The 21,538-nt window shown below is 31.5% G+C and overlaps 1 protein-coding gene across 11 annotated transcripts in view; it reads left to right on the top strand.

Annotated features, from left to right (window-relative positions):
- Positions 1-20,990, top strand: part of LOC145279918 (nipped-B-like protein) — a 480,085-nt gene extending 459,095 nt beyond the window's left edge. For all 11 annotated transcript variants that reach the window (XM_080131479.1, XM_080131478.1, XM_080131476.1 and 8 more), the window contains 10 exons: positions 2,066-2,120; positions 2,526-2,661; positions 5,022-5,129; positions 11,177-11,377; positions 12,498-12,644; positions 15,403-15,502; positions 16,166-16,280; positions 17,778-17,949; positions 18,771-18,935; positions 19,440-20,990. In XM_080131479.1, coding sequence (XP_079987605.1) covers positions 2,066-2,120; positions 2,526-2,661; positions 5,022-5,129; positions 11,177-11,377; positions 12,498-12,644; positions 15,403-15,502; positions 16,166-16,280; positions 17,778-17,949; positions 18,771-18,935; positions 19,440-19,652 — 1,412 coding nt within the window. In that variant the 3' untranslated portion in view covers positions 19,653-20,990. The remainder of the gene's footprint in view (positions 1-2,065; positions 2,121-2,525; positions 2,662-5,021; positions 5,130-11,176; positions 11,378-12,497; positions 12,645-15,402; positions 15,503-16,165; positions 16,281-17,777; positions 17,950-18,770; positions 18,936-19,439) is intronic.
- Positions 20,991-21,538: the final 548 nt, after the last annotated feature.

Here is a 21,538-nt window from a genome sequence, read left to right as displayed (position 1 = left end):
GCAAGAACTGCAAGAACCTAATGTCATTATCTCACTTAATCGGGATATACACGTGACTGGGAACCGCTTGTGAACTTAATATTCCCATTAAATGTCCTTCTACGGGGGAAGCCACTTCAACACCCCTGGAGTGAATACTGTTGGCATATATTTTTTACTGATGGTCTTCTTGAAGTTAAAGTTTAATCCTCATAAAATAAATATTAACTAAGAATAAAATAAGAATTACTGACTTAACACTTCTACCCAGCCATAGCTAACAGAATAAGAAGAATCTACTTCTGTGAAGTGAGGACCAACCTGGGGTGTTCTACAAAAACGGTCTCCAGAGCTGCATCAAACGATGGGAGAAATGCATAACTCTGGGCGGTTCATATGTAGAGAAAGACTAATAACTGTGCAAAGTTTCGTTGCTCTACTGCTATGGGAAGTGGGTCAAGGGCATTACTTATTGCACAACCCTCATAGAAGACTAAAGCAATGCAAAAGTATGAGCTTTGTGTGCATTGAAAGAATAAAAGAAGAATTGGGTGTTGGAAAGACATGAAAAGACAATTTAAATTTTATTTCTTACAATTTTACTGATATTTCAAGGATATAACCTCTTTTTCAAAGGAGAATGGAAATTGTATGTTAGCCAGTACTAGGTTTTATGTAAGACTTGTATAAATATGAATGGCCTACATTGTTTTTAAAATTAAAATTAAATTCATATTCAATTTTCTACTTAAATAAGAATTAATCCAGTATATGAAAAAAAAAATTATTTATGCAAGTTTTAAACAGGTTTTTTTTTTTAATAAAATTGATTTGTAGGAAAATTTACAAAACTAGTGAACCCCAGTTGAAATCACACACTGATTTTTAAATCAACTACATAATTTTTTGTTAGTAATAATAATATTGCTCTTGAAATAATTTAGTTATGTCAGGGTCATCAATTCTATGAAGAAAAAAAACAAAAAAAAAACAAAAAAAACGATTATTTCTTTTAGCATAACAAATAATTTTTGCTATCAGATAAATATTCTTTAAATAAATAAAACGGATATGTCTCTTTTTTTTTTTTGCTTTCTTTATTCAAAATTGTACAATTTAATTCTTTTTAAAACAAAAAGGATGTTACTTTTTGAAATTTAAGGCATCAGTTGATGATGAGCTGATTCTGAACGGCAGCTGAAACAAAATGGCAACGGACAAGAAAAGTTTGAAGTCATTCATGAAACAGTTTGAAGCAGAAGACAAAAAAAAAAAAAAAATTAAAAACGAAAAAATAATAACAATAATAATCAATTTAATTTTAAAATGGGTGAAGTCGGATTCATCCATCTTAGTAACATCAAATTAATAATCAATCACTTTTTTAAACATGTGTAAAAACATGCAGTACTTTAACTTATTTTTGTATAGATTCTATGGTGTTTATTTAGAATTAAACTTATTGCCAAAAGAAAAATACAGAAAAATCTTTAAAAATATTTGATGCCAAGGGGGGGGGGGTATATTCCAAAAGTCATATAAATTGATGAATTAGTTTTATTTTAATTAAGAAAATCGAATTTTATGAATAAACAAAAAGAGACTGTTTTGAATCACCATTATGAGCCCCCCCCTCCCCCACCACCACCACCAACCGACCAAAAAACAAGATCAGATAAGTCCATAATAATTCAAACTTGTGAGATCAATCTCATAATACACATGTTAAATGTGCATATGTAAAAAATAAACTTGCTGGGAACAATCTATCGATTTTAGTTTTACTGGTAGTTCAGAATCAATAAATATATTTTTTTTTACATTAATCAAAAAAAATTGTTAAAAAACGATTTTGTTTATAAAAATAAAACTACTTGATGGATTTATGTAATTTTTGGAATATGACATCTTTGTTACGTGATGGGTACATACATCATAAATATTTTTCTGCAATTTATTTTTTTTAAAAGAGGTTTAATTCTAAATAAGCACCAATTCTATTCCTGCAAATATTCTCCATCTTTTTCTCCTCCTTCGTTTCTGTCTTTCTGATTATCCATTATAATTTTCTTTTAATTATTTTCAGGGAGAAAGAAATGTAAAGCAGAGGATTTAAGGGACATGGGTGATGTACAGTCCGGGTAAGTTTCTTTTTCAGATTAATTTTTACTTTGTTGCACCTTTGTACAAATTTTTCATGAATGATTAGCAAACAATTCATTATATTATGTCTATTGACCAATCCCCCCCCCCCTACATACTTATCTATCCACAACCAAAAATAGAACATCTAACAATTATTAAATGCGATACAAAGAACATTTTAAATGGCATAATGTGTGTATTTGCACTTGATTCATTGAATTTACTAATGTTTTGAATTGTTATTTCAAGCACCTGCAATGATCTTTATCCTTTTAAGATTACTATGGTTCAGCCTCCCTATGTTGGTAGCAAACTTAGGACCAATATTACCAAAATATGTTTACGAGGTAATTATTGATACAAGTTTCACTCTTTAACATTTTATTTTTATTCCATTGCAGAATGGCAAGTACAATTATACAAGTGTACCTCAAACAGGTACTTGAATCTTTCATTTGTTCCAACTCGCAAGTACGAGGGACAGCCCTAGGTGTCATCCACCTTGTACTTCGACAGGGCCTCATTCATCCTGTACAGGTAAGTGTGAAGCTATATTTTGATTAAATCTAAAATCCCCACTTAAAGTTTGTCTCATGCATTTCAAAAAAATTACATATCAAACGAATTGGCTTATATCTCTTTGGAATAATGGTGCTCATCAGATTACCAAAGTTAAGCAACATTCAGCCATGTTAACATTTTTAGGATGAATGATCTTTTGTGAATGTCAGCTGTCCAAAGTTAGGAAGGTGAAGTGACGGTAAGGTATAAATCCTCTTCTCTCCTATTGCTGAAATACACAAGACTGATGTTATGTCAAAGAAGAAAAGCTTGAATATGTCAGAAGAAAAGCTTGAAAAACAAATTCATCTCTGCTTGTTCCAGCATTGCTTCCAGTTGTCTTGAATTTCTCTATACCATTGGACTGAAGCAATCTTTTGTCAAGAGAAATGCAGTTGTGAATTTTACAACCTTTGCTTCAGTGTAAACAGCTAATTGTGCAGCCATTTTAAAGGTTATCTAGTGATCAATGAAACAGGCTGTCAGCAACAATTAAATAAATCTGCATTTTTAGATAAAATTGTAGAAAGAAAAGGTTTGTTCGTTTGTTGTAATTAGTAATTCATTAAATGACTAAAAGAACTTATAAATTATGATCACGAGGGGCAATAACGCAAAACAACTCAAAACAAACCGTGCTAATGTACGACTCTATTTTATTTTTTTGCTGCCTGTTTTTTCAGCTGACAGGCGACAATCTTAATTTTAAACAAGTAAAAAGAAATGCAGTATTATAGCCCAAAGGAAGATCAGATTTGTTTGCATTTTACATTATCAAGAAAGCCCCATCGAACGATGAAAAAGAAAACAAAGTTGAGAGATTGGGGGTAACACATATTAAGGAATTTAAATGTTTTGTGAAATAAATAAATTCAGATTAAATTAAAAAAAAAAAAAAACTGATTAAAAAAAAAAAAAAAGCAGGGTCATCCCAATATCAGTGACCATTATTTAACTTGAAACTTTAAATGCATTATCTATTATAAATAGTCTAAAGAAATATTAAAATGCTGTGATTAAAAATATCCAAAGTAAATTGCAGAAATAATCTTAAATAATTATCAAGTCTTTAATCTGTCATTTTTCACAGAACAATAAAAATGAGATTCTAAATGATGTCATATTCATTAATTTATTCTTTAAAAAAAAAAAAAAACATCTTAAAAAAAACTATTGTATACTCTAGTATCAAGTTTAATCCTCTATACTTAAGTGCCAACATTATTGCATTTTATGAAAGCACCAATACTGCTGCCTTCTATATGTGAGTGTATGCCTTCTATAGGTGAATTTGTCATTGTTTAATGACGATATGATGCCATATCATTCAAACACTATCATATTCAAATATATGGTTAAGTGGCAGTTTTAGTCATTTAGAACTGCTTTAAAGCTTCACCGCTCACTCATTTTTCGACCAAATTTCAAACAATTATTACAATTTATAGATCACCTTCTCAGCTATATTGTGAAATTTTTTTTTCAATTTTCGTTCAGTAAAACAAAAGTTATGAATTTACTAGTGTTCAAAATCATAAAAAAACGTAAGGTGGAGATCAACTGGTTTCCATAGCAACCATGTCACTTCAGCGACTAGTGTTGCTACTAATTCACTGCTCTCACGAAAAGGGAAGCAACAAGTGAAACAGAATGAAAGCAGATGAGTGCCTTACATTATTTTACATACGTGTATGCTATGTTTATGGGGTTAAAAAAAATAAAACTGAAATTAAACAAAGAACAAGTGAATTTACTGGAAGCCTGGAAAAATGGATTACAATATAAAAATGTGAGCATGAAAAGTAATATGGTTAAGCTTAAACTTGGAAAAGAAAAGGACCAGATATTCTAGTAAAAAATATAAGAAATTTATAACTTATAATATTGCAGCTATAAGAATTTTTTTTAAAAATTCAATTAACATTATATAATCAATTCTTAATGCTGCAATATTTTAGGTTCTAAATTTATTATATTTTTTGCTAGAATATCTTGTCCTTTTTTTTCCATGTTTTAGCTTAACCATATTACTTTTCATGCTTGCATTTGTCTATTGTAATGCAATATGATTAATTGTAGCTCATGTATTGAAAACAATTTCAAATTTTTAAACCAAATCTTTTTTTTTTTTTGGGTGGGGTGAGGGGGTAGTTTTATTATGTCATATATAATTACTGTTCATGGTGTATATGTATTGGAAATCATTAAACATTTTTGAACCAAATTCTTTCTTTTTTATTTTAAATATTGTTTTGCTAGTTTTATATTGACTTATATATGTGTGAATGAATTTTAGATTTTTTAAAGACTAAATGAATCTGTATTGATTATTATAGTGTGTACCATACCTAATTACCATGGGAACAGAAAATGATTCATCGGTCAGAGTTAAAGCAGACCAACAGCTACAAGAAATAGACAAGAAATATCCTGGTTTCATTCATGTAAGTGTTTTCTGATATTATTTAAATTCCTATAAATTCACACAAAAGCTATGTTAATGATTTATACAATAGTATGTATACGTACATTACTAGAGTTCAAAATCTAGTGCAATAATTTATATATGTTCCAAAGAGGTAAAAAAAAATATGGTAAAACAGAGTAAGGAATAGATGAAGTATGTGTTTTTTTGTTCCGAGTGTCTTATAACACTAATTTTGGCATTTACCTACACAAGTACATAACAGCAAAATATTTTCATTGATCTGCTGGTGGAAAACAATAAAAAATATCAACGAAAAGGATAAATAGCGACAATGAAGAGAACCATTTTAATATTAATGTTTTTTTATTTTTTACTTAATTTGATGAAAAATATTCTCTGAAGAATCCTTTTGAAAACATCTTCAGTTTGTTATCAATAAAAAATGTTTTAAAAATGGGCAGAAAAAATTGTATGAATAAAAATCTTTTTTAAACAAATTTTCAAAATGATTATATATATATATATATATATATATATATATATAAATGAGAAATAAAATTTACATTATTATTTCATTAAATGTCGAATATTTAAACAAAGAATATATATATATATATATATATATATATATATATATATATAGTTTTGCCTCATCCCATGCAGTTAAAAAAAATAGGCTTTTCTCTTTAGAAGAAATAACTAGCAAAATAAAACTAAAAAATAGTTTGCATTAATTTAAAAATTGTAAGTAAAAGAATTTCTATAAACTTGATGAATAATAAATTTTATTTTTCATCATTTTAATTTGTTTTATATTAATGTTCTATCTATGATATTGAGCATCCTTGGATCATGATTAGATCTAATACAAAATATATTTATATTATTGTACACATATATACTATACTTTTTAGCTTGTTAAAACTAGATAAAACTTATAGCCTGTTGACTTGATAGGTGCTTTATTCCAAATTGATGACTTAATATGATTAAATTTTCTGCTCAGTTTTGTATTAAATATGTCCTATTTGGGCTGGTGCATCTGCTACTAGTCTCTCGCTCCTAGACAAGGTTAAAAAAAGAGTCGCCAATCTGATAGGCCCTGAACTGGCATCTAAGCTTCAGCCTCTGTCCCATCGACGAAACGTTGCATCCCTCTGCCTGTTCTACAAGTATTTTAATGGTGAATGCTCTGACGAACTGCAGACACTTGTGCCCCCACGGCGTAGACTCCCTCGACAAACCCGACAGGCAGCTAAATCCCACCCCCACACAGTAGAGATCCTAGATGTAAAAGATCTTTCTATTCCAGTAATTTCTTCCCCAGAACCGCTAGACTCTGGAATTCCATTCCAAGTTCCTGCTTCCCCAACTGTACTGACATGCAGAAGTTCAAGTGCAACGTGAACCGACATCTTGCTGCCCAAATCCCAACATAGTGCCCCAGTAGTTGCTGCCCCTGATAGTAGCCCCCTACACCAAAGTGGCAATGCGCCTTGTTTAGGGTGAAAATGTAATAAAAAAAATAAATAAATAAATAAAAATTCTGCATTGAACACATGCCATAATACATAATTCGCTGCACTTTATCATAACAAAGGTCTATATAAAAATTCAGCCAGATTGACATAGCAGTTTCGAAAAGAAAAGAAGTGGAATAGATAGACAAACTAAGAGGAATATAATGTAGATGTTCCCCCTCCTTGACAGATTTGGCATCTCCAAACAGTAGTTTTCACTTTGTAACAATGCATTGTCACATGTCTGACGAATCCTAGTGTGTAGCTTAATTGCCATATATATTTTTCTAACTTACTACCTAGCTCTACCTATGTATTGAGCACTGTTGAAGTAAATACTTAGTTTACGCATAAAATTATACTTTCGTATATTAAGTTATGTGATTAAATGGAAGTCGTCATATATATATATATATATATATATATATATATATATATATATATATATGAGATTCCGCCACAACAGCTAAGTTGTTCGGAAATCCACACAGATGTTTTTCTGAAAGCTTTGTAGAGAAGCAACCACACTTTTTGATATTACTGCTAATCTTTGTCAGTGCAGATAACTGCCACAATACAGAGCACAATTATACCACAGGTTTTTACATCAGAGTTTTTCCTTCTCTTAGATGCACGTCTTTATGAAGACTGGGGTTGCGTCTTTCCCAGTAAATTAATATGCCCCCAGATACCAACCTGGAAATTCCTACAATTCTGCATATATATATATATATATATATATATATATATATATATATATGATTATTTTTTTGTGAAAAAGAAATCCAGCAGAGTGCTCAATTAAAAGGAAAATCTGAAAAATAAGAGCGTATTTATATTTTGTATTTTGTGTACAGAAAGTTGTTAGATGAGATAAGTCATTGGTACCGTTGGTTTCAAGCCCGATAATTAGGATTGTTTTAGATATCCATATCAAGCTCTCTTCAGCCAATACTCATCTCTATAATACCAATGACTTATCTCATCTAACAACTTTCTGTACACAAACTACAAAATATATATATCCCTACTAGCTAATATCCTTTTAATAGGTAAAAAAGAAAATCTAAAAAACTACAACAAAGACATTTGACACAAAAAAAAAATGACACTTTTTCTGAGATATGGCATTATTATTTACATATTTTGGATTGTTTTCATTGTATTGATTGCTGCTATTTTCACAATGTTTCAGCTATTGCACTCTCTGACAAGGTACCCTTTCTTGTAGTTGGTAACTTTCTGAAAGTTTTGAACTAATCTTGATTTCTTTCATCTTGATAATAATAAAATGCACAAGCAGAAAAGTGAAGTGTACAGTGGCTGAAACAGGAAAATGGCTGTAAACACGGCAAAAAAAATTAAAAAAAAACAAAAAAACAGTGAAACATGTAAATAATGTAAAAGTAAGTTTTTTTTTTACTGAAATTGGTTTACAACATATTTGTTAATAACGATTTGATACGTACAATGTATTATGCATGATTTGATAAGTATGATTTATGTATGACTTGATAAATGTAATTATTATGTATGATTTGTTGTGTACAATTTATTATGAACAGTTTATTTCATGTGTATGATTTGTTAAGTATGATTTTATAATAAACAATATTTTTATGATATCCATAAATGTAAGTATTTCTCCCCACTTATTTTTCTTCTACAGTCTAAAAAAATTAATTTTATATAAAACCTTTTCCAAATTGTAAACAGCACAAGTTTTTTTTCTTTAGATTTATACTTTGTAAAAAAAAAAAAAAAAAAAAAACTCTTGGCATTGTCCATCTAGATTGTATTATATATAACAGTATATTAAGAAATATGTTTGATACATTCTTTATTTTGAGTTTATTCATTGTATTTGGAAGGTTGATTCGGGTAAAGATTCAATTAAATGGTTAATAGCAACTGTTACTTACGGAGGTAGAGAATTGGTTAAAAATCTCTCATTCTGTAGTCTGTTAAAAAATTAAAAAATAGATGACCTCAGTAGTAGGGAGTTGGCTGAAAAAAAAATGACATTGTTTTAAAAAACAAAAAATGACATTGTTTTAAAAACAAAAAAAATGACATTGTTTAAAAAAACAAAAAATAACATTGTTTTAAAAAACAAAAAAAATGACATTGTTTTAAAAAACAAAAAATGACATTGTTTTACAAAACAAAAAAAATGACATTGTTTTACAAAACAAAAAAAATGACATTGTTTTAAAAAACAAAAAATGACATTGTTTTACAAAACAAAAAAAATGACATTGTTTAAAAAAAACAAAAAATAACATTGTTTTAAAAAACACAAAAAAATGACATTGTTTTAAAAAACACAAAAAAATGAGATTGTTTTAAAAAACACAAAAAATAACATCGTTTTAAAAAAATTACATTGTTTTAAACAACAAAAAAATCACATTGTTTTAAAAAACAAAAAAATTACATTGTTTTAAACAACAAAAAAAATCACATTGTTTTAAAAACAAAAAAATAATATTGTTTTAAAACACAAAAAATGACATTGTTTTAAAAAACACAAAAAATGACATTGTTTTAAAAACACAAAAAAATGACATCGTTTTTAAAAAAAATGACATTGTTTTAAAAAACACAAAAAAATGACATTGTTTTAAAAAACAAGACAAAAAAACTGACTCTGGCTCTTGGAAAAATAACTCTCAATTTCAACTTGCAATAAGAAGAGTAAAAAAATACATGTAACTACCAGTTTTGGGATGATTAATTGGAATCGAGAATCGGAAAAATCAGAACTTTTGGGGGTAGAGGAATTAGAAATATTTGTGCCTATTTTCTGATGCCAAAAACGATTCTTTTGTGTTTTTTAATTTAATTTTGTTTAAAGCAAAATCTTCCACTGTTGGTAATCATGATAAAATAAATATTGATTTTAAATTAACATTAAAAATAAAATCTATAGATCACTTCTTAGAGATTTAGAAATAATTGAAATTGCTAATTTAGTACAGAATCAGTAATTGTATCGAAATCGGGGGAAAAATATTAGAATCGTTTCATCACTAGTAACTACCCCTCTCTCCAACTGCCCCCCCCTCTACCTCTTACTTTTCTGATTAGCCCTCTCTTTTTCTCTTTTTCTCTTTCTGTTATATTCTCTTTCTGGCAACTGACTCAATATAATAGAAAACAAAAAGCTGACTAACGATATTTCCCAATTTCAGTGTTGATTTTTAAACAACTACCAGTAAAGTAGCCTCCCCACCCTTACTACCGGCTTGCACTAATTTGGTCCTTGTTGACTCTAAGGAAATGAATATCTGAATATTTACTTACCATAACCAGGATGAATTCATACTGAATTCAAGGGTGAAAGGTTTGTTTGTGTGTCTTGTAGTTTCTGATTTTTATCCTCATGGTGCACAAACATACAAGATGACGGTTTTTCATCATTAATGGATTTGTATGGTTGCATAGAGTTTCTCATAAAATCATCAAAGTTAAAATCAATACCTGGCTAATATAAAATTGGTGACGCTTTGTAACTAGCCACTCCGTTATCTCCCCTAAGTAGAACATACATGCTGACTGGCAACTGTATGTGAATTTGTATTACCTACAGAAGATTACACTTTCAATGGAAGGTGGAATGCCTGAGGCTGGGTTAATACTAGTACTGGGATGATTAATCGGAATTGGGAATCGGAAAAATCGTAAGATTTGGGGGTATTGGAATCGGAAAAATTGATGCCTATTTTCCAATGCCAAAACGATTCTTTTGTCTTTTTTTATTTGATTTTGTTCAAAGTAAAATCTTCCATTGCTGGTAATAATGATAAAATAATAAATATTTATTGATTTTAAAATATCAGTAAAACTAAAATCGATAGATCTCTCTCTACAAGTATATTTTGACGTTTATGAAAATATCTGCATATGTAACATGTGTTTTTATGAAAATCTGGGAAAATAACAATCTTATAGTTAAATAATTAGAGATTTATAAAGAATCGGAATCAGTAATTTAGCATGGAATCGGTAATTGTGTTGGAATCGAGGGAAAAATAGTGGAATGCTCCCATCACTAGTTAATACCACAAAAAGTGGTTTGAACAGTTATTGTCAGCATCATCATAGTTACCCAGAGCCATGGGCAACAAAATACAAGAGTTAAAAGTGTGTGTAACATCTCCCCCCCCCCCCTGTCTTATTTGTTATAACCAGGTCTATGATAACAGCATATTCTTGCCCTTGTTTTGATTCTCAGATATATATCCATTGATATCTTATATGTTTTTATGTAGAGTGATGTGGTTCTTGGTTGATTACTTGTGTCTAACTGTGTCGGATATATACTCGAGAATCAAACAATGAAAAGAATATGCTGTTGTCATAGCCCTAGTTCTAACTAACTACAAATTTGAAATGACCCAAAAGTCTGCAATTAATTGCAAGACTTTTCATACATGTGAATCCTATGTAAAACCTTGACTTGTTTCGATTTTGTTTATTTTGTGATGGTTCTTTTTCTTGCATTATTTTTACCTTTCTTATGTTGTTCTTCTCATTCTAGATGAAGGCTCTCCAAGGAATTAAGATGTCCTACAGGTTACAGAGTATCATTCAAGACCCATCAGAGCCGGTTCGTGGCCTTAGAAACATGGATAACTCATTTCAAAGTCTTAACGCATTCCTTTATACTGTTCTTCGAGGGAACAGATCGCACAGAAGAGCTCTTCTTACTTCATTGTTGAATTTGTTTGATGATTCTGCTGTAAGTATAAGCAATCAACATTTTATTGCTATTAATTAGAAAGAACACCCATCCCTGGATGCGTTTTTACTATCAATGTTTATACACTTGTATAAATGGTATTTATCTCCCTCCCATGATGAGAAGATATGACACAAGGGTCAGATTAGTTTGTTTAGATTTTGTCAACTATATAAAAACAAAACAATCTTGTTTAGAATGGTGGAATTAATTGAATATTAGGTATGTTATTCACTTTCTATCCAGGAGGTTAGGAGTGGTTTTGAAAAGGACAGCATGCTCTGGCCTACAAAATGCCTGAGTAGCCCCGTCAAGCATTTCTCAGTAGGGGCACCTCAGATGATTAGCGATAAACTAAGCCTTTCTCAAAGAGAAAGCAATGTTTGTGAGGGCTGATGTCCTGAGATCGAATAGAACTATAACTCAGCCGACAGAGCAGGGCCTCAAGCAACTACAATCATCCCCACCCTATATGCGACTGATCATCGAGGACATGTCTTTGATTATTATAAATACCTACTAGAGTAATTATTCTTTTATATCTACAGTGTTTCATGCTTATGCAATTATCAGTGTATGATGACAATTTCTGCCAGTCACGATGTAAAATGTAATTTGCATGACACAATTATTGCAAAAGGAAAATTAACCAGACAGATGTCTTCCTGCTGATAAGACTTAGATAGTCAATTAATTGTCAGAAAAAAACTTAGATAGTCAATTAATTGTCAGAAAAAACTTAGATAGTCAATTAATTGTCAGAAAAAAAAAAATTCTTATTCTTTCTTTGATTTCTTTTTATTTTGTGTGTTAATATTTAAGAAAATGCGGAATAATTTTTGTGTTATATATATTCACAGGTAGAAATGATAAAAAACAGGATATAAATGCTCAATATATTAGTAGAGCTGAATGTTTTTTTTATTTTACAACCTCAAGTATTGACTTAATCCATTACAATTGTTTCCGCAGACAGAAAACTTACTGTCTGCTTCAGCAGACATGCAAATGTTATTTTGATTTTTGCCACAATCGTAATGGATTAAGTCAATACTTGAAATCGTAAAATAAAAGACATACATATATATGTGTATATGTGTATCATTTTTTTGTTTTGCAGAGAGTATCGTTAGAAGAACTTCTATATGTAGCTGATAACCTGGCCTTTTTCCCTTATCAAACCCAAGATGAACCCTTATTTATCATTCATCAAATAGACATCATTGTATCAGTCTCAGGATCAAATTTGTTACAGTCTTTCAAAGAGGTAAGTTCGTTTCCTATATCTTGCATATAAAGTTACCTTGTTGGATTTTCAAAGTCAGACACAGATAGCATTTAAGTTGACAACTTAAAATGTTTTTCTGGTTGGCCAATTTTCCATCTATCTATTATATAAAAGCGAAAATGTGTGTTAGTTTGTGTGTGTGCATTTTTTGTGTATGTCCATGAAAGGCTTTTTTAGAGGGGGCGCTCGGTTGGGTCACTCTTTGTTAACACTTTTTATATACTGTCTAATCATAATATCTACGAGTTAAGAAAGGGGGTCGCATCTATCTTTAATTTGCCCGACTTTTACGCACTATTTTGGAGATTTTTTTCGATCACCACGTGTTTGTTTCGCTATTCAGTATAAAAAAGTGAAACTAAATCATATCAGCAGTTCCCTGGCAAAGCGTTGGATGTTTGGTCAATGTCGGTTTTCACCATCATATCAGACAATTGCTTTCATTTGGACACTCTCCTAATAAACGGGGGAGCTGGTTTTCCCCAACACTTTGCGGAAACAAAACCAAACAAAGTTGGGTAAACAATTCAAAAGAACTATCCCGTAGTAAAAGGATTTGACCTCATTAAACACGCACTTAAAAACTGCGGAATAGCGTGATGTTTGACCTCAATTAACTCTCAGTCACTTTTTGATCGCTATATTTAACGTGTTACATTGCTTCCGTCGCTGTAGCGCATGTGTTTGGCGTCAATCTATTGGCCTCAAGGCTCCGGGTTCGAGCCTACCTGCCACCAAATCGATGCTTTTTTAAAAAATTTTTTATGAAGTTTAACATCGTTTTTTTATATTTAAACAGGGTAAAGTCCCCCCCCACACACACACACACCTACAAACACTCGGGCAATGCTGGGTACCCTTGCTAGTATAAAAGGCAAAATGTTTGTTAGTGTGTGTGCATTTTTTGTGTATGTTCAGCAAATATGTCAGGTTTCTTTTCCACCTTCACATCAAGGCTTCGGGTTCGAGTCTACCTTCCTATCAAAACTTTTAATTTTTTTCTTTTACACCTCCAAAACACCTGGGCAACACCAGGCACCCTTGCTAGTCTATTATATAAAAGGCAAAATGGGCACACGTTTTTGTATGTCCACAAAAGCCTTTTTTGTCGGCATTCTTGTGTCGGTTACATTTATGAAGAACTTTCCTTGTACTTTCTAGATTATAATATCTACGATTTGCGAACGGACGTCCTCTCTATCTTTATTTTGATCAACTTTTTAAAAATTGCCTCCTTCCGATCCTTTTGAGTGTTTGTTTATCTTTTTTGTATAAACAAAGCGAAACTAATCGATGCTAATGTATTTGCCTGGCTTTCTGGTCAGGACGTCCAGAAAGGCAATTAGCTTTGATCAATGTGGGGGGAAACCTTTCATATCCGACAATTGCTATTCATGTGGACACTGCCAGAGTTCCCGCAATTTGGGGGGGCGCTGGTTTTCCCCAACATCATCGGGGAAACAAATAAATAAAACGACAGAAAGCCAGACGTTCACTTCTGCGTGAACTCATTCACTTAACTGTCCGTTTCTGCATGTCAACTTTTTCATTGACATCGCTAAATTTGAATGCTTTTCACTTCCTGTCGTGTAAGCGTAGCGGTAAGACATCAGGTTTTCTTTCACTTTCTTTTTCGTGTCACGAGTTCGAGCCTGCCTGCCTACTAACACATTTTTTTTTTTTTTTTTTTTTTTTACACACCTACAAACACCCGGGCAACGCTGGGCACCCCTGCTAGTTTATCATGTTATTGGCAATATGACGTACTTAGTTACAATTTATTTAAAAACATATATTACTTATTAGTAACTGACTGAGTCGCACTACTTTTTTTTTTTTTTTTTTCTCATTTATACTACAGAGTTACCACTTATCAAGGTCAAAAGGCCACTCGAGGATGAGAGTTAATGAGTTTGTTTACTTCTGACTAGCAAATTTTTGATTTGTTATTGGCAATATAATAACGTATTTAGCTATGATTTATTTACAAAATAATTACTTAGTTCGACCCAGACGACTGTTAATATATACTTTTTTCTACTAAACAGTTACCACTTATCAAGGCGAAAAGGCCACTCGAGGATAAGTGTTAATGAGTTTGTCAGATGGACAGTGAGACAACATCATGATGATTGGTAACAATGGTTGAAATTGGACAGAATTTGATGATTCAAGAAGATGGCTCAACAAAAAATTTGTTTACATGGGACTTGAAAATAACTATTGTATGAAACCATTTTAAATAATGATTTAAAAATAAAAATTAGCTGGAGGGATAACTCATTTTAAATTGATGAATATAATAGGAGTTATCTAGCTTAAATTACAAATGTGTAAACAAATAAAACAAAACTTTTCTGCATCCTGGGCAAGACTGTAAGTAGAGCTAGTAATTACTAAGACTGTGACAACAGCATATTCTTTAAATTGTTTTGACTCTTGAGGTTATATCCGACACAGTTAGTCAACCGAGAACCAAATCACTCTATATGAAAGCATATAAGATATCAACGGATACACACTCGGGAGTCAAAACAATAAAAAAAATATGCTGTTGTTACAGCCTTATATGCCAACAATCATTTCGTATTTTTTATTTTAGTATTGGTGCAGAAACAAGCATAGATGTTTGCATTCATAATGATGACATAATAAATTTCTATTTTTGTTGTTTCCTTTTTATTTTTTGAAAAGGTTGTTCAATTGTTTATAAGTTTTGTTTTTCCTCTCGTCTCAGGGTATCTTTATGAAGAACACTGGCAACCAAAATGATGTGGAGAATGAAAGAAAAGTAAATTTTGACGATGAGGAGGAAGAAGATATTGAAATCTTAATAGGTATGCTTTGTATTTTTGTTTAAATTTTCATAACTTATGGATAAATTGGGATATTTATAGCAGCATATGATGTAGGTGTATAAGAATAATATTAAAAACAGAATTTTTCACATAAGACTAGAGGAAGGAGAATTTGGAAAATTTCATTAGAATTTAAAGAGTAGAATTAGATCTACATGTCGGGATATGATCTCATGGACAAAAGATGTGGTGAAAGAGATAGCAAGTGAGTTGATTGGATTCAGCCATCTTTTACAAATTAATACTCAGAAGAGCACATATAATGATCCAATGTCTCTGTTTAGTCTCAATAGAGGCAAGCGTTGTGCAATCCTCAACCACACCTTTCCTGAATCGGCACTGTTTGAGTCCAGTGGAAAGGAGACTCCCAGGACGACTGGAAACAAAGTCGAGATAAGCGGAGAGCACATACAGCACCTAAAAGTCCCAAATGGTCACCCATTTAGTACTGACCAGGTTCAATGTTGCTTAACTTCGGTGATCCAGCGGGAAGCGGTGTGTCAATGTACTTACATAAAATGATACTGACAAAAAGTAAAAAGCCTTCGTATTGACTTTCATACAAAAGAACATATCTAATATATATAATATGCAAACACATGTCTGTGGAATCAGTGTAATTGTAATTTATTTATTTTTCAGCAAAGCTGCCAGAAAATATTGAAGCATTACAAGAAATCTGTAGGGTCTCCCAGGGTTGTATCTTACTACTGGTGTTGAAACAGCATTTAAAAGATTTATATGGATTTACTGACACGTGAGTAAATTTTTTCTGTTTTCTTATGTTATTTTCTAAAGAATTAGTTACTTATCAACATGTAAAAATAAAAAAGAAAACAATTCTGTCTACAAACTATAAGGACTATCTCGCATTGCAGAGTTGGCATAGGGGAATAATATTACATTTAAGTTGTGTATTTTTAGTTATAATTAGATCAAAGTAAAATTTGTGCTGCAATAGTTTCATCTCCTTGCAAAATAAATAAAAAATATGAAGATATTCAAAGACATTTCTAAATAATTTCTTTATGAAAGTTATTAAAAAAAAAAAAAAATGCTATTGTTATAGAAATGAATACCGAAAGTATCCATTATGGAGTTGCCAGCAGAATGAACTTTTTCTGTACTTATCCACTTTATAACAAGCAACTTCTCATCAATATCTTTGAGCAAGTTACATAAGCATCTGGAAAATACGAAAGCAAAGATTGCCAGATGATTAATTCAAAACGCGCAATTACTTCTTTCTGTATGTTAAAAATGGCTTTTTATTCAGAAAGCCATTCTTAACATGGGGAAAGATTCTTGTCTTCTCTGGCAGCTGATTGGCTAATGATTTTGGTATCTTCTGACTGCTAACATTAGTTGCCAGAATATGCTGATGTTAAGTTGCTGAATATTAGATTTTAAAGTGGACCACCTTTTCTCTTTAATTTTATTTATTTTTTTTTTTATTCCATTTTCACCTCAAACAAGGCACAGTGTCACTTTGAAGTATCGGGGACATAAGTTGCAGGGATACTATGTAGGGAGTTGAGCAGCAAGATGTCCACTCACATTACACTTGAACTTTTGCATGTCGATACAATTGGAAGGGAGTTCCGAAGTCTAGCAGTTTTGAAGTAGAAACTATTAGTGTAGAAGTTTTTTTTACATCTAGGGATCTCTACTGTGTAGGGGTGAGATTTTGCTGCTTGTCGGGGGGTATTTACGTCTAAGGGGTTCAAGGGCTTGTAGTTTGTCGGAGCATTCACCATTAAAATACTTGTAGAACAGGCATGGTGATGCAACATTACATCGATGGGACGGAGGTTGAAGCTTTGATGACAGTTTAGGACCTATCAGGTTGGCGACTCTCTTTTTAACCCTATTCAGGAGCATGAGACTAGTAGCAGATGCACCAGCCCAGATATGACAACAGTACTCCATACATGGGCGAATGGTGGCCTTGTAGAGATACAGGATATTTTCAGGCGTAAGTAGCTTTCTAGCATGGTAGAGAGAGCCCACCTTAATTGCCTTATTGAAAAATTGAAGCAATATTGGTTTGTTTTTTCCTGATAAATCGATTACAGATACATGATTGAAAATCGTTGTTTATTATCATTGGTTTAATGCTTGTTATATATGCTGGCATGTGTTAAGTAATGTTTACATAATTGACTCTCAAAGAGTAACCTTTCTCTGGCCAAATTGTTTTCTGTTTTTTTATTTTTAATGACTTTTCTTTTTCTATTTTTTTATAACTCTTCAGCAAAATCTACCGGTACTCTCCAACGGAAGCAGCTAAAGTCTATGACAAAGTTTTATCACGTAAATTTAGTGTTGAATTCACACCGACATCCACTATTGAATTATTAAAAAAGGGCCCACCAAAAAATGATGACCAAGAAGCAAGGAAAAAACTGGTTGAAGAATATTTGGATGTAAGTTCTATAATTGATTGATTCTCTTTCTCTAGGTGATATATATTTATAGGAATGCTATCGGAAGATTGCCAATTATAAGAATGCCATCTGAAGATTGCCAATTATTGGAATACCGCTGAAGATTGCTAATTATAGGAATACCGCTGAAGATTGCTAATTATAGGAATGCCACTGAAGATTGCCAATCATAGGAATGCCGCTGAAGATTGGCAATTAAAGGAATGCCGCTGAAGATTGGCAATTATAGGAATTCCGCTGAAGATTGGCAATTATAGGAATGCCGCTGAAGATTGGCAATTATAGGAATGCCGCTGAAGATTGGTAGTCATAGGAATGCCGCTGAAGATTGGTAGTCATAGGAATGCCGCTGAAGATTGGTAGTCATAGGAATGCCGCTGAAGATTGGTAGTCATAGGAATGCCGCTGAAGATTGGTAGTCATAGGAATGCCGCTGAAGATTGCCAATCATAGGAATGCCGCTGAAGATTGCCAATCATAGGAATGCCGCTGAAGATTGCCAATCATAGGAATGCCGCTGAAGATTGCCAATCATAGGAATGCCGCTGAAGATTGCCAATCATAGGAATGCCGCTGAAGATTGCCAATCATAGGAATACCACTGAAGATTGCCTATTATATGAAGCTGCAGTTTTACTAAATATATTTAATTTTCCTACCAGAGATTTGTTTTTGATTTTCTCTTTCTCCACTCCTGTCAATTTTTTCTTATTTAACTTTCTTTCTCTCACTTTTTCTTCATTTCTCATGACTCTTTTGTTTTCTATGTCTTAAATAATTTATATTATTTCCTCTTTCAGTTCAAGCATTTAATGTTGAGCATCGATCCTCCAGATGACAATGATTCTGATGATAACAAGAGTACCGGACGAGCATCACCGACTCCTAAGAAATCCGAAGAAGGAGGAAGCGATAATCCAATAGAAATTTCAGATAAAGATGGAAATGAAACTGTCAAACCAAAGGTAGGAATTTTGAAGGAGGTCTCAATTTATTTTCCATTTTATGGAATCAAAGTCATGACACATCTCATTTTATTCTAGTATAAAAAAATATGTCAATTGGATTTTTAAAGTTAGACTTTAATAGCAATCCATCTGGCATAGTGATACTTGATTCAGACTAACCAGTTGTTTTTATCTTCCACTATCTCATTAGCATGAATTCGATTTATTTCTATTTACTATTTTTATAAGAATAATTCCTGCAAGAATACTCTTAATGTGGTGGCATTTTATGTCTTTAATAAAAAATAAAGTATTGATATTTCCCTATTTTTATTGAAAAAAAAATGTCTTTTAAGTATTTTACATGATTGCAGTTTTAATTTTTATTTCTATAATCAAGTAATAGTAAGTTAACAAAATGTGAGTCACGTAGCAGCAAGAAATATGCATACACATATTACACAAGATGCAAATGATGGTATTAAAAAATAAAAAATTTTTTTTTTTTTTTACTTTTTTAAGCCTCCTCAGACCCCTTCACATACGACGAGAGCACATAAATATGCAGTCTTGTTGGAAAAGAAGAGAAGGGTAAAGCTGACACCAAAACCACCACCGAAACCAAAGCCGACGCCGACACCAAAGAAAAAAGTGACAAAGAAGAAACGCAAGCGGAGAATGAGTGACAGTGATGAGGACAGCGACAGTGAGGATGACCCTGACTTTGTAGCTTGAAGACTGATTCTAATGGTGGCAGGAGGGAGAGGCTTCTGCTTTGTGTTTGTTGGTTTTTATTTTTCATCTCTCTTCTCTCGGGGGGGAACACTTTCTGGGAGAAAGAGAGAGAGAGAGAGAGGATGAAGGAGTAGAAAGGGGAGGGGGATAAAAAAAAAACTAAACAAAACAAACCACAACAAGAAAAAAAAGAAAGAAAGAGGAAAGACAAAGTAAAAAATTAAAAAAATGAGACCTCGATAATGATGAAAGAGAAAGACTGCGATATTAAATCTGGATTGAAATTTGACGGGGAAGCAAAAATAAATGAAATAAATTTAAGAAAGGAGTAAACCTCAGATGCCCTCCTCACGTCCACACACACACACACTCACATTTGTGTATATTCACATACATGCACACACTGACGTGTTCATACAAGTATACACAAGTTTTTAGACATTGTAAAAACTTAAAACAAAGACATTGATTTGAACACAAAACAAACACAGAACAAAGGACATTTCTACCAAACAACCAAACAAACAAATAATAAACAAACAAGAAAATCCCTTAAATAAAAGGATTATGGATAAAAATCATTGTGAATCACACCAGATAAATAGAAAAGCTGCTGGAAAAAAGCCAGTACTTTTCGGGAATGGCAGATCCAGAACTGCTGCTGTTGTTGCTGCCGCTGCTGCTGCGCCACAATTTTATAATTGGTTACCATGACTACCAAGGAACTCTTAAGAGAAATAAAGACAAAAATTAGAAAAAAAAAAAAAAAAAAAAACATAGCAGACTTTTCTCATCTATTCATAATAATATTTTTACCATTTTTATTCTTCCTATTTTTTCTAACTTGATAAGAAATCAGGTTAGTGTTATAAGAAAGTGCTTTTTAATTTTTAAACAAATAATGCATTATTACTGTTTTTATTTTTTAAACGAAAATATGTCCTTGTGCTAAAATATTAGATAGACAAAAAAATATATATATATATGCACAGGGAGTAAATACTTTTTTAAGAAAATTTTGACAACAAAAAAAAAAAAAGAACAAAAAAATAAACTTTGTTTTGAGCAAATGGTAAATTTTTAAACAGTATAAAAAAAAAAACAATATCTCCTTGCAACAACAAAAAAACAATTTCACATAAAAAAAAGCACATAAAAACACAAAAACAGCAACCAAAGAAAAAGACTTTTTAAAAAAACAAAAAAAAACAAAGTGTGTATTATGTGGTGTGACTGGGCAAATAGGGCATTCTAGGAGTTAAAAAGAAAAACTTCAGCAAATAATGATAATAATAGTTTTTAAACAAAAAAAAAAACAAATTTTATGGACATTTTAAACTAATAATGATGAAGACTGAAAACATTTTTTTGTTGGAAAATGCCAAACATGTTTTAAAATATATACTGAATTGAAAAAGTGGAAATTAAAAAAAATAAAAAAGATGAACAAATGTAGAGGAAGGAGGAGAACGAGGAGTAGTAAGAAGTAGAGGAGTATGGTGATAGGAAGAGGAGAGTGTGGTCTGGGTTGGCCAGTTTGATAGAAAACAGGATAGAGAAGAGGTGATAAACAAGGAGTAAGTGACATGAGAGAAGGAGGAGGAGGAGGAGACGAAAAAAAAAAAAAAGAAGAAACAACCCCAAATTTCATATTTACATCAATTCATTTGTTGCATTTCATGAAAGTCATCAAGTTGTAAAGTTTCATCCACTTTGTCATTTGTAAAGGTTCTATGTATTTATTTGTGAATATGTTCATTTTTTTATAGTCACTTGCAGCACATAATCTGAAGGAGAAAGAGAAATAAAATAAGAAGAAATAAAAAAAGAAAAAAAAAGAAATTAATATTAAAAAAATACCAAAAAAAAAAAGAAGAAAAAAAAAG

Source organism: Euprymna scolopes, chromosome 7 (genome assembly GCF_053919585.1).
Source record: "Euprymna scolopes isolate OS-2025 chromosome 7, ASM5391958v1, whole genome shotgun sequence".
In the NCBI taxonomy this organism is placed as follows: domain Eukaryota; kingdom Metazoa; phylum Mollusca; class Cephalopoda; order Sepiida; family Sepiolidae; genus Euprymna; species Euprymna scolopes.
This window is presented reverse-complemented; position numbering and strand designations above follow the sequence as displayed.